We start from the raw sequence: 16696 nt of genomic DNA, 5'->3' as shown, positions 1-16696 counted from the left end.
AGCCAATCACACACTCATATATGTATACACTGTGAACTCTTTCAAATGTTCAGTAGTAGCTTATGTTTAATTTTTATTTTAGTGTCCCTTTAAGGTACAGTATTATAATAAATCTGTAGATTTTCTAGTCCTAGTACTTGCCATATATCTCTCCCTAATTTGCAATTATCTTTTCTAATGAAGCCAAAAAAAAATTAGATTTTGTTAACAAAATGAGGGACAAACCCAGTAATATTCAGTCTCAAGCTCGGATTGGCTTTTCCAAATAAGGGAAGCAGTGGGTGGAGTTTGAACATTGAAAAACAGTTGCAGCAAACAAGGTTTTAATATTTTCAGACTCTACTGATAAGTTAATCAATTGAAAAACTGCTGAACATTTTTATATTTAAATGTGTTTAATGTCCCTTCAAACAACAAGGGAGTCTGCTATGTTTTCTTTTGTTTGATTATAGATATTGTAAAATATATATATCAATTATTTTTAGAAAAATTAAATAAGCAAGGTTGGTAAATGTATGTGATGTAAATGAGAAACGTTTATAAATAATTTTTAGACTGGTTATGCCTCAAAGGAAGATCTTTAAGTGCTAATCAAGAGATCCCAGGACTGTTGTGGGATTTCCCATTTCCAGTAGATATTGTATGGGGCTGGGCTCAAGTTTTAAAAAAATATTTGCCCCACGGTGACCTCAGTTAAAATAAAGGTGATTCAGTACAATTATAGTAGACCCTTTGTTAAATCAATTCTGCGTGCAAGCTGAGATTTTGTCATGCTTAGCACGTGCATAAGTAGATCACACTGACGAACTTCACAAAGAAGTTAACCCTGTCTTAATAAAGGATAAGCATCCCTGTTTTACACATTAGCCCCTTTGTTATCACATAGCTTAGTATGCAATACTGCTGTTACATCCATACGTTTATTAATTAAGAATATACTATTTAATTAGAGAAAATACTTTTAAATTAGAGAATAGTAATCCAGCATAGTATTATATAATTCTGCATTATATCAGCGTGTAAATTACAGCTTTTAGTATGCAAAACTTAATTTTTTCTTCCTAAATGGCCAATAAAATATCCTACATCTTATATTGGAAATGCATTATGGCTTTTACCTTATATTTAAAATACTGAATGCACCTTATATTTCAATGTATCTCATATGCCAAAAATATGGATATGAATATTGTAAATAAAAAAATCTCAAATTCTGTTTGTTTCTGATAAGGGGGCATGTTTGCTCCAAAATAATAATATAATAAAGTTTTTTTACTATTTGGAAGCCAAATGAGTGCGATATTTATAAGGGATTTCTTACCAGTGTGCTCCCATCAGTCCAGCGGAAATCGTTTTCAAACATTTTGTCATTAAGACCAATCCACTGATAATCATGACCCAAGCCTTGCAGAGAAATAAAATAAAAAAATAAAAAATAAGTTTAAAAAAATGTCTTGTTAAGGATCTATGGGGTCAAATGTCAATTAAAGGGACATAATACTCATATGCTAAATCACTTGAAACTGATGCAGTATAAGTGTAAAAAGCTGACAGGAAAATATCACCTGAGCATCTCTATGTAAAAAAGGAAGATATTTTACCTCACAATCTCCTCAGCTCAGCAGAGTAAGTTCTGTGTAAAAAGTTATACTTCACCTGCTCCCAGCTGCAGGTAAAAATAAAAAAATAAATGAAGAAATGAACAGCAGCCAATCAGCATCAGCAGTGCTGAGGTCATGAACTCTTACTGTGATCTCATGAGATTTGACTTAACTCTCATGAGATTTCATAGTAAGATTCCTTTACCTGATTGGTGAAATAATATGAGAGTGCACGAGGCTCATCCTTTCAGCTGTCCCAGGACAGACATACTAATATGCTGCTTAGAAATCCTTTACAATGGGAGGTGGCTACTGAGGAACTTTTGAGGTAAAATATCTTTCTTTTTTACATAGAGATGTTCAGGTGATATTTTCTAGTCAGCTTTTTACAGCTATGCTGCATCACTTTCAAGTGTTTAAACATTTGGGTATTATGGCCCTTTAAGTGTTACTTTCGATATTTGATTAGTTTTTTTCAAAACGTATGTAAATGTATTTTCAGTAATACTTACGGTTAACAAATGTCTGTTCTTCCTGAGAGATTATACTGGTCAGATGACCTCCCTGTATGCGACATTCCCTTTCAGCAGCATCCCATGTGCGTCTGTGAGCAAAGTATTTGTAGCAATGTCCTTGAAATTTATGCCAGCCATAGTCACATATTTCAGTGTCTAAAGCAGAAAAAAAACATTAGCATAAAACACAAAAGCAAATAAAACGAATACAGGTTTATTCCTGCAGAGCAATATGTATTGTAATTTACATTTCTGATTTTCTTTATTTAGTTATATTCCTAATATTCTCATTTGATTCATCTGATTGTGATTTTTATCGACACAAATGACAATACTTTATTTTTTTTAAAGCAAACAAAATAGATTTATGTTGACTAAAACAATCAACGTTTAGAACATGAAAAATAATATATTTAGGTTACCTCTGTTTGTAAAATGTTCTAATTAACTATTTGAAATTTGTAATATTTATGTATTTTTACTGGAATCTCTTGCTAGCATAGTCTAATAATGGAACTATATCCACTACTATTTGGTCAGAAAAAAAGAGCAGAAAAAGCCTATAACTGTTACAAAGAAGTTATCGAATCAGAGCCTTAGTTATACAATAGTAGCAAATCCTGAATAAAAATATATTTTGTAGAAATATGCAAAACAAAAATGTTTTTTGGTCAGCAAGTTGTGTGGGTTTTTTTTCCACATAGAAGATGAATTGTTAAAACAATGCAAATACGCCACTGTGACCGTTAATTAAGCAAACTCATCTACATACAGAATTCTCAGGGGTTGTTTTTTGGGGAAAATGCATACAAAATCAACACTTCCATAGAAAGCTAAAACCAAATTCTAATGTAGTCAGCGTATCTCAGTAATGCCACAAATTTTACGTCAAATCAATACTGCCCTGTATTTTGTGTGATTATAAAGTATGACTCAGATTTCAGCAGTTATGTCAGCCTTTATAAAAGTCAAATGTTACACTATTAAAATAAAATTCATATAAGATGAATAATATGGCTTAAAAAAATCACATTAAAGGAACAATACTGTACACAAGTATACCAAACTAAGTTTTCACCTACAATAACAAAGAAATGACTTGCATTTGTTACATATTACCTCATTTAAGAGAGTTATAGGTGTGAGCAAATTTTGGCACATATAGCTATAGCTGAAATACAAACCTGACAAACTGCAAGCAGTAAAAAAGTTAATCTGAGCTATAGCCCACACCCATCCTGTGGTACAAAGAAGTATATGATCAGTTTGCCTGGCTGTTCTATAAGTCCAATGAATTTAGCACTGACGCGGCAAATTTAGTCTCCTGCCAGACTAGTGTGTCTACATTTATAATACATTTATATTTTGTCTGGCAGAGTGGAAATTTGGCTTGAGCTTCGTTTCACAATTCTCAAACCACTGCAGAACTTCTAACTAAAGGAAAATCTAGTCCAGAGGAGATAGATTGAAATTTCTTTCTGACAAATATAGTCGAAACCTTTAAAAATATAAAGGATCATTAAACTCTAATAAATACTATTATTATTATGTGAGAGCATTATCTAAACCTATTAATTGTTCTGCATTTAAAAAGCTAAAGGGTGAGTAAATTTCATGATAGAGAAAGAGCATGCAATTTAGAAACAAATGAAATTTACTTTGTTCTCTTGATATTTTTTGTTAAGAAACATACCTAGGTGTACATTTTTAAGCACTTTATGAGACACCATGTTTGAAACAATGTTATACATTGCAAATAAGGCAAATGATGGAGTTTGGATATTGAAAAACTATTGTAGTAAAAAAGGATTTTCATTTGTTTTAAAAGTATTTAGTCTTGTGTGACATATTATTCAAGAGCAACACAACAGAAATGTCTTGTAACTACAAGGTATTTACCGCCCCTTTAAGTCAGTAGAACTGTTATGAAAAGATCCAATGTATTTAAAAAAAAATATATATATATATATAAATATATGGGATAGCAAGATTTTAATCAAACTTAAAAATATTGTGGATTGTGTATTATTTATAAAAGCCTGCTAAAAACATATAATTATAGTTCAAATAATCTGATTACAGAAGCATAGTCCTCTAATGGATCTAGTATAACAATGTCATTTTTACTTTTTTCTTATTTGTGAGCCTTTAATTGGTGAAAAGTGCCCAAGACATTTAGCACCACATTCTTTAAGGTTTACTTGATCTCTTTAAGACCATTAGGAATATTATTTCATTTGGATATGTTTTATAATGTTATTGGCAATTTTTTTCATTATTGTGTTGCAAAATTCCTTTAAAAAGCATTTAATATTGGATCACTTTGAATGTATCATTTGTTATAAATATGCTTAGGTCAATGTCTTGATCCATTCATTCAAAATAACATTTGTTGGAACCATTTGTTAGAACACAGAGATAAGCATTTATTTTATCATTTGAATTTTAAAAATACAGATATTTACCCTTACATAGTTAATACCTTAAAGTGAGTGAACCTGAGTAATTCATCTGTACTCAAGCACAAGATATTAACACACACCATTGAATACTATTCTGTCAGTCAGTGTCAAAAATATTTTATGAAGATAATATATATATATTCTTACCTTGCTCACAAAGTGACCCAGAGTAACTAGGAAGGCAAATACAAGTGAATGAATTTTCATGATCCACACAGGCAGCTCCATTTCGGCAAGGATTTGATTGACATTCGTCTATGTCTGCAAAATAACAGTAGTTAGTGTTACCTTGTGAATACAAGGTATTCTTTTTTTATATGATACTTATTTTTCATTTCATATTGAACAGGACATAAAAGTCACAATTGTAATACACTTGAAGCATTTTTCCAGTACACTTTGTAAACAATGCTTCTGAAAAATATTATTACAAATTATTTGGTAACATTGCTTGAGTATGTGGCTCCCCTTACACACAAGTAAGCCATGATGTTTGGGCTCAAGCAATACTTGAAAAGCATGGATGAAAGCTCAGGAGTGTGCATGTGTCTAGAACTATATGGCAGCAGTTTTGCAAGAATGTTATCAATATGCAAGAGCACAGTTTCCTGCCATGTAGTAATCCAGGCACCTACCTAAGTATCTTTTTAACAAAGATTACCATGGGAACAAAGCAAATTTGATAATAGAACTAAATTGGAAACTTTTATTTTTTTAAATTGCATGTCCTGTCTGAATCCCCCCAAAAAAGTTCTGAGTCTCATATCCCTTTTTAGCAGAAGTGTCATCGCTGAGACAGGTAAATGGATTCTATAATGTCTTCATAAAAACAATGCATACCCATTTCACATAACTCTCCACTAAAACCAGGCAAACATGTGCAAACGTATGAAGAGGAGCCGCGAGGGTAACAGGTTCCTCCATGTAGACAAGGATTTTCTTTGCATGGACCTTGAGCTGAAATTAAACATAAGAAAGAGATACATTTAGTTTACATCATTGTTATCATTTCATTTACAGTGATTGCAATATACTTCAGCATTTTAAAAGAAGCCTAGTTTTGTCAAAATGAAATACCTGTAAAGCATTCTTTAAATATTCCTTAAGATGATAAATCAATTTGCTATATTTTTTCATAAAAAAAAAGTTTTTATTTGTTTATGGTACCCCACTGATAATAAAATAGACAGACAGATAGAGAGATAGGCATACAGTATATATATATATATATATATACAGAGAGATGATAGACAGACATAAATATGTATATCAGGGGCGTATTAATGCCTAGGAGAACTAGGTATGTGCCTAGGGCGGCAACTTTTGGAGCCTCTGTGTCGGCTTGTACTTCTAATACCGGAGCGTGGGTACTTTGTCTTACTCTGGGCGCATAACCTGGTTTGCATAGCACATGTATCACACAATGAAGCCGGAAGAAGCCCAGTATAGCACGGGAGAAAAGCACATAATTTTTACATTGGGAGAGGGGATGTAGCAGAGCACGATTGCTGAACTGAGTGGGGGACTCTGAATATACAGCTGTGTAAACTGACCCTCATGATGGGACCCCGTGCACATCAAAATGGTACCCAGTACCTAGTGAGGATGAGAATCATCTGATCAAGGTTTTTACCCTCTTGTGATGTCCTACTTGATATGGAGGCTGACTGACTATAGAACCTCTTCAGCAGTTTAGTTAAATTACTGCCTAGATATATAAGGGACTTTTACTGTTGTGAGTCAGTAATAGTTCCTTGTATACTTAATATTTTGCTGCTAATCATGATGTCTTGATATGAATATAAATGGCACCTATTATAATTAATGTGTTTAATCAGTGGCGATTTATAGGATATCCCTCAATTGAAACCGCACAGGCTGCCCATACTTCAAGCAGGTGAACTCAATTTGGAAAATCAGTCTGGTGAATACAGTGACAAGTTCTGTCTATATGGAACATATGGCAGTTATATGAACTGCTGTTTCTCTTTATTCAGGAGGAATTACCTCAAAAAAGGAAGCAGACACATGATATGGATGTCCATTGAAGAGACAGTACATACCTAACCGCACTAGTTTTAGCTCCCCAAGTCTTTTCATTAATTTTGATTCAATTTTTGCTAGATAATTTTGCTTATTTGTCTATAAAGGTGTTGGTTAACCTAATGCATTTGAAATTATTAAATTATTTTGATACTGTGAGCACTGAATTGTTTATTTTATTAATTAATTCATTATGGATAGGTGCTAAATAGAAATATGCTGTTTTGCTATTCTTTAAATATATATATATATATATATATATATATATATACATATAATATGTGTGCGTGTTTATATTATTTTTTTAAAACACACACACACATATATATATATTTTAATATATATTTTATTGTTAAATAAACTCACAATAACCTTGTGATAGAGTGAACTTTTTAGGCAATTGAATGTATAGGGCAGCATCTTCTAATATTGTGACTTTTACACTAAGGATTACTGTTGCAAGGGGTACATCCATCAGCCACTTGTATCATATAGAGAATCACCTCCTTGACTCTGACTACATTGGCTATTTTCTCTTCCCTTCTCTCTCTCATCTGCCATATTTCCCACTCCCTCCTTCTCTCCCTCCCTTCCTCATATTCATTTTGGAAATGCAAAAAGCCATGTTTCTCCCTGACCAAAAAATATTATGCCTAAAAAAGGCCAAAAGCCGGGGGGGGGGGGCAGCAGAATTGTGAGTGCCTAGGGCAGCACAAAACGTAAATACACCACTGATATATATATTTTTTATATATATATATATATATATATATATATAGAGAGAGAGAGAGAGAGAGAGAGAGAGAGAGAGAGAGAGAGAGAGAGGGAGAGGGGGGGTAGAGAGAGAGAGAGGGAGGGAGGGGGGGTAGAGAGAGAGACAGAAAGACAGATAGATAGACAGACATATATAGATAGATAGATAGATAGATAGATAGATAGATAGATAGATAGATAGATAGATAGATTACAGATGTGATTGAAGAGAGAGAGAGAGAGAGAGAGAGAGAGAGAGAGAGAGAGAGAGAAAGAGGGATACATAAAGATAGATAGATACATAGATAGATACATAGATAGATACATAGATAGAGAGAGAGAGAGAGAGATGATAGATGTGATTGAAATGTATTAATAAAGTAAATATAATTTAACCAAGTAGCATTTATCATTATAAAAACGATTTGTCTAAAACAGATAAGTAAACATAAAGACATTAGCAAAAGCACATGAAGCATACATAAAAACAAAACTATTATTAGCGTCATGTGAACAATAAATTATTGCAGCTGTTTAAATAAATAGTAAAAAGCAAACTTTCTAATGCAAATGTAAAGACACATGAGAATGAATGATGGATATGTCTGTTACATAGAAAATATGTTGATTATCATAGTGTAAGGATAGTGTAAGGGTAGATGTACATATTTGGTGTCTTACTTGTTATGTGAAGTTCAGTTCCTTCAACATTGTTACTAGTTGAAATTTGTAGATCACTTCCATGTGTTACTCCCCCAAACTCAGGGATTGTTGTTACACTCTCTGCATTAGGATCTTCTTCCACATTAAAAGCTTCCTCACGTTTATCAGTCGGTTTAACAATATTGTTAGATGTAGTTGATAGTTCTTTTTGTACAATTATAGCAGTCTGAGTTTCAACCGTTTCATCTAAAGAAGGGGAGGGTGTAGTTATTGAGTTTTCAGGAATGTCATCTATAGGAATCTCAGTGGTGTCACCCTCTTGAACTGGCTCATCTGTGGACACTTGTTCTATTATTTGTTCAGTGGAGTAAACTGGGGAATGTGTGGATAATTCTGTCACATCTTCTTTGTCCTCTGGACTCATTGAAGCATCTTCAATAAGATCTGAAGGTTCCAAGGATGCTTCTGTTGTGGGCAGAACAACAATTGATGGCTTATAAGTGGCTGTAATGTCTGCACTAACTTCCTGTTGTGAGACAACATAATCTGAATCAGAACCTGCAGATGGCAAAGTACTAGGTTTAATCAATCCTGTATAGTCAGAAGCCCCATTGACAAGGATAACAGTTACAAGAGACTTTGGACTGATGTCTGCAGTAGCAGCTTCTATTGGCTCACTTTCATAAGTGTGATCTTCAGGACCATGGATGGGTGAACTTGTAGTACTTTTCTTGTCCTCCCTTAAGACTTCAGTTGCAGTTGTAATTTCACTTTCACCTTGTTTAGATACATAATCAGTGCCAACCAAAGTCTCTGTTGTTTTCTCAATTAAGTCTTTTGGACTATGTGTCGATGATACTGATAACACCAAGTCATCCACCTCAGATACCTGTGCAGGTAAGGAAGATTTGGTTGTATAGTGCACACTTTTAGAGTCAATTATAAGACTGTCTTTAGATGTTACAGACTCAGTGGAGCTTGACAGTCGAATGCTTCCTGTTGATTCTTTAACAGAAAACATAGATGGTGTAGATGCATACTTTACTTCTTCAATGCCCACACTAACACTGGATTTGAAATATGTCTCTGTTTCCATTGATAAATCTACAACTTCTTTGCTAGGTTGGTCTATATCTATGATTCTGGTCTCATCAGAAGTACTTTCAGTTTTAGGTAATTCAATAATTGCTATATCTGTCACTGCTGTTTCATCAAATTCCTTGCCAACAAATATAGGAACTTTTTCTGTGGTTACCTTTTCAACAGGGGTCTTTTGTGTGATTTCATTATAAGCAATAATAACTGAGCTACTAGTAAGAACTTTGCTTGGTATACTAGTTGGCCCTTGTCCGGTTTCTTTCTCTGTGAATGTTGGGAAAGCTGAAGTGCTTGGAGAAATGTCTGATGGAACATGTACTTTAGAAATTATGGTGGCTTCAGAAAATATATCTGTAGCTGAATCTTCTCCAGAACTTTCAAGAATATCCATTGAACCTGTAGTGAATACATCAGTTAAGATTGTTGTTGTATCTATGATTGTTCCCTCTGTTGACCCCACTAATTTGGCATCTATATCTGATGGAGAAGTTACATCTGAAATTATTTCAGTCTCTGTTAACTCACTCTTTGATTCTGACTTATCAGTTCCCTCAATTAACAATAATGGTTTATCACTGTGAGTTTCCTGTGTGGTAGATGTCAAACTACCAGAATATTCAACTGTACTCTTAGAAATGTCTGATGGAATATGTACTTTAGAAATTATGGTGGCTTCAGAAAGTATATATGTAGCTGAATCTTCTCCAGAACTTTCAAGAATATCCGTTGAACCTGTAGTGAATGAATCAGTTAAGATTGTTGTTGTATCTATGATTGTTTCATCTGTTGAGCTCACTAATTTGGCATCTATATCTGATGGAGAAGTTACATCTGAAATTATTTCAGTATCTGTTAACTCACTCTTTGATGCTGGCTTATCAGTTCCCTCAATTAACAACAATGGTTTATCACTGCGAGTTTCCTGTGTGGTAGATGTCAAACTACCAGAATATTCAACTGTACTCTTAGAAATGTCTGATGGAATGTGTACTTTAGAAATTATGGTGGCTTCAGAAAGTATATCTGTAGCTGAATCTTCTCCAGAACTTTCAAGAATATCCATTGAACCTGTAGTGAATACATCAGTTAAGATTGTTGTTGTATCTATGATTGTTTCAACTGTTGACCCCACTAATTTGGCATCTATATCTGATGGAGAAGTTACATCTGAAATTATTTCAGTCTCTGTTAACTCACTTTTTGATTCTGGCTTATCAGTTCCCTCAATTAACAACAATGGTTTATCACTGTGAGTTTCTTGTGTGGTAGATGTCAAACTAGCAGAATATTCAACTGTACTCTTAGAAATGTCTGATATAATATGTACTTTAGAAATTTTAGTGGCTTCAGAAAGTATATCTGTAGCTGAATCTTCTCCAGAACTCTCAAGAATATCAGTTGAACCTGTAGTGAATACATCAGTTAAGATTGTTGCTGTATCTATGATTGTTTCAACTGTTGACCCCACTAATTTGGCATCTATATCTGATGGAGAAGTTACATCTGAAATTATTTCAGTCTCTGTTAACTCACTCTTTGATTCTGGCTTATCAGTTCCCTCAATTAACAACAATGGTTTATCACTGTGAGTTTCCTGTGTGGTAGATGTCAAACTACCAGAATATTCAACTGTACTCTTAGAAAGTGAAACTTCTCCAGAGCCTTCTTCTGAAAATAGCTCATATGATCCAGTTACTGATGGCTGTGTTATACAATTATAAACTGTAGTTGTGTCCACTATTGAATCTGTAGTATGCACATCAGTAAACTGTTTAATATCAAGCGTACTAGCAGCTTCTTTATCTTGGTCTGTAGGCACAGTCGTCCCTTCATATATTTGCTCATCTTTTTCGGAAATTTGCTCTTTTGTAACTACTGTAGAACTAATATCAGTTAACATGGCTCCTGATCCTTCTTCAATAAAATATGTTTTCTCTGTGACCAGAGGATCTGCTCTGTCATAAGGAGTAGCAAAAGTAGATGTCTTTATATGTGGTTCCATAGTTGATGGTTGAACCTCTTCTGAAATTTTTGTGCTTGATTTATAGTCCAAAATAAATTCAGTAGATAATGGTGATGTTACTTCACCTATGACTTTTGATTCTGTCTCCACCCATGTAATACTGGCAGTGCTTTCTTCTATAACTTCTAATGCAGGTGTTTTAACTGTTTCATCATCTACAATTATTTGAGGAACTGTAATATCTGTAGTCTCTGATATCAAAGACTTTGGTGTAGTTAATTCTATTTCAAGGGTGCTTGTGCTTTTAGGTTGTATTTCATCTATTTGCTTTGTGGAGTTTTCAAAGTCACTAGGTATTCCAACAGTTTCTGTCTGCATCCTCTCTGTGTAAACTATTCTTGGGGAAACGGTGCTGATACCTCCATGCTTTATTTCAGACTCTGGAATAGGAGTTATGTCAGTTGACACTGTAAACTGACTATCCCCTGAACCTTGCTCATCAAATGGTAAATCAGAGCTGATGAGAGTTGTTAGTGGCTCATCTGGGCTAATAAAAAGTTTAGGTGTTAATGTTCCCTCAGTATACTGAATATCAGTTTTTGGAACTGGTGCTCTTATTAAAGATTCAGTGAACAAGTCTTTCACATCTCCTGAACCATCATCAGTTATAGGAAATTCAGTAATAGCTACCTTTCGTGGCAGACCTTCAGTTACACCAGACATGATTATACTGAGTTCTGTTGGTACTATTTCAGTTTTAGGTATTTCTGTTTCAGTAGCATCTACAAATTCTGTGACATTCTGTTTGTCTTCTTTTGAGGTAGCAGATACAGCATCAATGAGGAGACTTGCTTCATCCCCTGATCCTTCATCAGTAAATGGTAATACAGTACTTGTGAATATTTGGAGAGATTCCTCAGTAATGTTTTCTTTTATGGTGCTGGGTTGAACTGTAATTGTGTCTCCTGCTTTAATTTCAACTTTTGTTGTGTCTGTTATTATAACTTTTACGCTCTCTGTTACATAGTCTTTGGTTGTTTGTTCACCTTCATTTTCAGATTTTGACCTAGTTGTAGGTGTAGTTGTTAAAATAGAAGATTCAGTAAACAGGTCAGCTTGTTCCCCTGAACCTTGTTCACTAAGAAGTGTTTCAGTGGTACTAACTTGTAGGGATGGTGTTTCTGTAATATGTCTTTCAATAGTGCTGGCTTCCACACTGTCAGTTCCATATTTTTGTGATGTTTGTTCAGACTTTAGGCCAATTTCTGGTGCCAAAGTTATAATTAAAGGGTCAGTTAACATGCTTTCTTGAGCTCCAGAACCATCATCAATAAGGGATGACTCAGTGCTAATTATTTTTTTAGCTAGTGTTTCTGTAATATCTTCTTGAATTGTGCTACCCTGGGATGTAATGCTATCAGCTGTACTTATCTCATCTTCAGCACCCTCTATTAAATATGTTTTAGTTGTTACTTTACTAGGTTCTTCAGATTTTCTCCCAACTGTTGGGGTATATGTTACAATAAAGCCATCAGTAAACTGGGGCCCTTCATCTCCTGACCCCTGTTCAAAGAGAGGTAATTTGGTACTTGAGATTTTCTGAGATGGCATTTCTGTTATAATTTTTTGAACTGTGCTGGTGTCTTCTGTCTCCTGGGATACTTCTGTTTTTACATCCACACGGTCTGTAATATATTTTTGTGTTGTTAGTTCAACATCTTTTACAGTTTGTGCATCAACTGTTGGAGCTGAAGTTCTACGTAAAGAATCAGTGAACAGATCCTGTTGATCACCAGAACCTTCACCTGTTAGTAATGTTTCAGTGATGCTTTGAGGTGGCTCTTCTGTAACTGTATGTACAGTTTCATCTAATTTAGTCTCTGTTTCTTTTGTTCTCGTAGTAAGTAAGTCATCTTCGTCTCCTGAGCCTTGATCAATGGAGAATTGTGAAACAGTGCTGATTAAGTCTTTAAGTGAAGATTGTGTAACTTGTTCACTAAGTCTTGGAAAATGGGTTGTGGTAACAACTGTCTCCTGAGTTTTTATTTTTGATGTTTCGAGTTCTGTGGTTGAACTTTCTACTTTCATGCTTTCCTTATACTCTACAGTTGGGGAAAAACTGCTTATTAATTCACTATCTTCTTTTGTTTGCATCTCAGTCTTTATTTCAGGACTTTTGGTAGATAAATCTACAAACAAGTCCTCTGGATGTCCTGAACCAAAATCATCAAATTGTGAAACAGTACTAACGATTTGTTGAGATGTAACATCTGTGTGCTTTTTTATGTCACTAGGATACACAGTTACAATCTCAGGCTCTAAAGACACATGACTAGATATTTCTGGCATATCCGTGCTGATATGAGTTTTTGATTCTAATATCACAGTTTTTGTAGTGATACTTTCCCCTGTATGTAATTCAAGTTTTGCTGCCTCAGCACTCTGAGTATATTCTGTAGGTGGAAATGCTGTTGCAAAAGATTTCTCTTCTTTTTCAGATTTTAGCTCAGTTTGGGTTTCTAAAGTACCAAAAACAGTAGATGTAACTAAATGACCTTCATCTCCTGAGCCTTCATCAACTAACTGTGGTGTCCTTAGTGTTGTTGATGGTAAAAGTGGAGCTTTAGTGCTACTGATATGTACAAATTCTGGAAAAACAGGAAGTGAAGTAACAGGTGGAAATGCAGTTGTAAAAGATTTCTCTTCTTTTTCAGATTTTAGCTCAGTTTGGGTTTCTAAAGTACCAAAAACAGTAGATGTAACTAAATGACCTTCTTCTCCTGAGCCTTCATCAACTAACTGTGGTGTCCTTAGTGTTGTTGATGGTAAAATTGGAGCTTTAGTGCTACTGATATATACAACTTCTGGCAAAACAGGGAGTGAAGTAACTTTCACATCAGTGGGTGATTCTGTCTTTTGTGTTAAAGGTCTGACAGAGGTTGTTAAAATACTAGCAGGTATAGATTCATCATCACCAGAGCTGAAAATATGTTCTGCTTCATCATCAGCTGAGGCTGGTGGAATATCGTCTAAACTTTTACCAGTAGATACATCAATGGATGCAATTGTAGTAGTGGTCCATTCTTTTTGCTCTTGAGTTATTTTGGGTTTCAATTGTTCAGAAGGTTTTGAAGTAACATCAACTGTAACATAATCTCCTGAGCCTTCATCTGTATAAGATGCAAATGTTGTAGTTATTTTTTCAGAAGTACTTTCTTCCTTTTTGCTGCTGGAATCTGTAAAGTTTTTTTTAAGAGTAGATTTTGTTGGTGAAACATAAGTTGAATAAATATCAGTTTCTTCCTTGAAATCTATGGCAGGCTTTCTGGAAATAACTGAAATAGTATCTATAGTTTCTGTAGCTGATACAGTATCTCCAGAACCAAGTTCAGAAGTTGTTTCTCCTGCTATAATCCTGAAAGGACCGGATGTAGCTAATTCTTGTAAAGCTGTAGTTATAATACTTGATTCGGTCTGATTTGTTTGTTGCACAAACATTTTTGTGTCAAGGATACCTGCTTTGGTAGTATATATTTCTTCTTTTTTTAAGCTGAATGGTGTAAAAGTCACAGTTTCCTTTGTGTCTATATCTTTAAAAGAAGGAGAATCTGTTATAGCCTGTGATACGCTACTGGATCTGTGTTCACCTGAGCTTTGGACTTCTAATGCACCACTAACAGTTGAATATTGTTCCAAAATACTGACTTCATCTGTGGATCCTTCTTCAACATCAACCTGTTCTAGTCTTTTTGGTTCTCCATTAGTGCTGAATTCTAAAATAGTGGTTGGACTTAATGTACTTTCCCCACCTACTGTTGTTATTTCAGGTTTATGGACTTCTCTGCTTGGTGTAGTAGCTACTGTTTTCTGCTCTTGAGTTGGTGATACAGACTTTATGTCCTCAGCTGGAGTAACTTTTATTTTAGTCGATTCTGTATGAACAAGGGTTACAGCATCAAAAACAGCTCTTGTTTGGAAATCTTTGCTTTCTTTGAGTGTCTGCACAGTAGTTGTCAAAGTAAGCATGTCATCTGTTCCAAAGTCCCCAGAGCTTTCTTGTGTTATAAAGGCAGCTGGCCTTGTTTTTTCTTCTGTATCTTCTGTTTGAGAAACTGATAGAGTTGTGTAATCTTCCTTAACTGGAGCTTTTGTTGTTGACAATATAATTATTTCACTTGCATCATTTGTAACAGTGTCCAGTATTTGATGCATTGGAGATGTTTCAGCTGTATAAAGTGATACTGTTCTTGGTTTGGTGCTCGTGGGACTGGTAATGATATCAGATGGTGCATCTCCTGAGGATTCAAATGCAAATAAAGAGAGTGATTCATTAATTTGTGCTACTGTTGGCTTTGATAGAATGGCATGTGTTGGTGTTAAAGAAGTATTGAAATCTGCTGGAGGCTCTAAAGTAGATTTTTCCTCAGTAACCAATTCTGTGTCACCACTGAATTCAGGTTCTGGTATGCTAATATGTATCAAATTAGATTCTGATTGAATTATGCTAGGTGCTTCTGTTTGTAAAATGGATTGTTCAGAAGTTTCACTATATTGTGCAACAACAGCATTTTCTGAAGGTGTAACACTTTCAATTTCATCTCTTCTTGCTTCTTCTGCTTTTAAATCCTTAGGTGCAGTGGTAATCTCTTGTTTTCCATTAATAAACTTTAGAGATGGAGATGTTGCATCTGCAGTAGAGTTTTCACAGTCTGGAGTCTCATCAGAATCTGGAGCTTGATGTATAATATCGATTATATGAAAATAATCATGACCTTCACTGGATTCAGAGCCATGAGGGGGGATTCTTGGAAAATCCACTGGGCCTGATAAAAAATAAATAGTCATTTATGATTTTAAATTAGCAAGTCATTTATGCTTTACAAGACTCATGTCAATTGAAATATGTCATTTATGAAATATGAGTTAACATTCAAATGATTATAAAATGAAAAATGTAACTAGATTTAAGTTATTGAGGAAATCAAATTAAATAATGATTTTATATGAATAAACATGATGAACAGACAATGTAACATTGCAGACAGTATAAAAACAAAGCAATGCAACAGAAAGTTTCAGCGTTGTTTCACATTCACAATGCAATTAGCCACGCATTGAAACTTTATCTACAGTCAATTATGTTCAAAATTGAAAAACAACTTTTGTTGTATTAAAATCAAACACATACTTTATTTTGAATGTATAGAAATAAAAGCATACATATACATATCCAATTATAAGTTATTTTACCACAAGACTAGAGGACATTATTTCCAAAAATGTGAAGTTTATTAGTTTAAAACCTAGTGATAGAAAATAGCACATCAAATGTTTTTGTATTGTTTCATTTAATATTAGCTGTTCACAAACTTCTACTTTCAAAAAAATTACCAGTATTAAACATAAAACAAAAAAATAATTGCCCTATATTATTTACTAGGCACCGGGCAGCATGAAACAGTAACTAAACTATGTCTGATCATCAGGTGGCACACCTTTGTCAATAGGCAACAAGAGCCTTTTATTAAAGGTACCAACGTGGCTTTTAACAATGCAAAAAAATAATTAATTATATAAAATAGACAAAACAAAATGATC

General features: G+C 34.2%; 1 protein-coding gene across 1 annotated transcript in view; it reads right to left on the bottom strand.

Annotated features, from left to right (window-relative positions):
- Positions 1-16696, bottom strand: part of VCAN (versican) — a 117987-nt gene that overhangs the window by 22476 nt on the left and 78815 nt on the right. Inside the window, exons 8-12 of the mRNA XM_053701470.1 lie at positions 8056-15921; positions 5419-5535; positions 4726-4839; positions 2114-2272; positions 1322-1404 (exon numbers count right to left, since the gene is read on the bottom strand). Of these exons, the coding sequence (XP_053557445.1) occupies positions 1322-1404; positions 2114-2272; positions 4726-4839; positions 5419-5535; positions 8056-15921 (8339 nt within the window). The remainder of the gene's footprint in view (positions 1-1321; positions 1405-2113; positions 2273-4725; positions 4840-5418; positions 5536-8055; positions 15922-16696) is intronic.

This window comes from Bombina bombina, chromosome 2 (genome assembly GCF_027579735.1).
Source record: "Bombina bombina isolate aBomBom1 chromosome 2, aBomBom1.pri, whole genome shotgun sequence".
Classification (NCBI taxonomy): domain Eukaryota; kingdom Metazoa; phylum Chordata; class Amphibia; order Anura; family Bombinatoridae; genus Bombina; species Bombina bombina.
The sequence above is the reverse complement of the archived record's forward strand: the minus strand, read 5'-3'. Positions and strand labels throughout refer to the sequence as shown.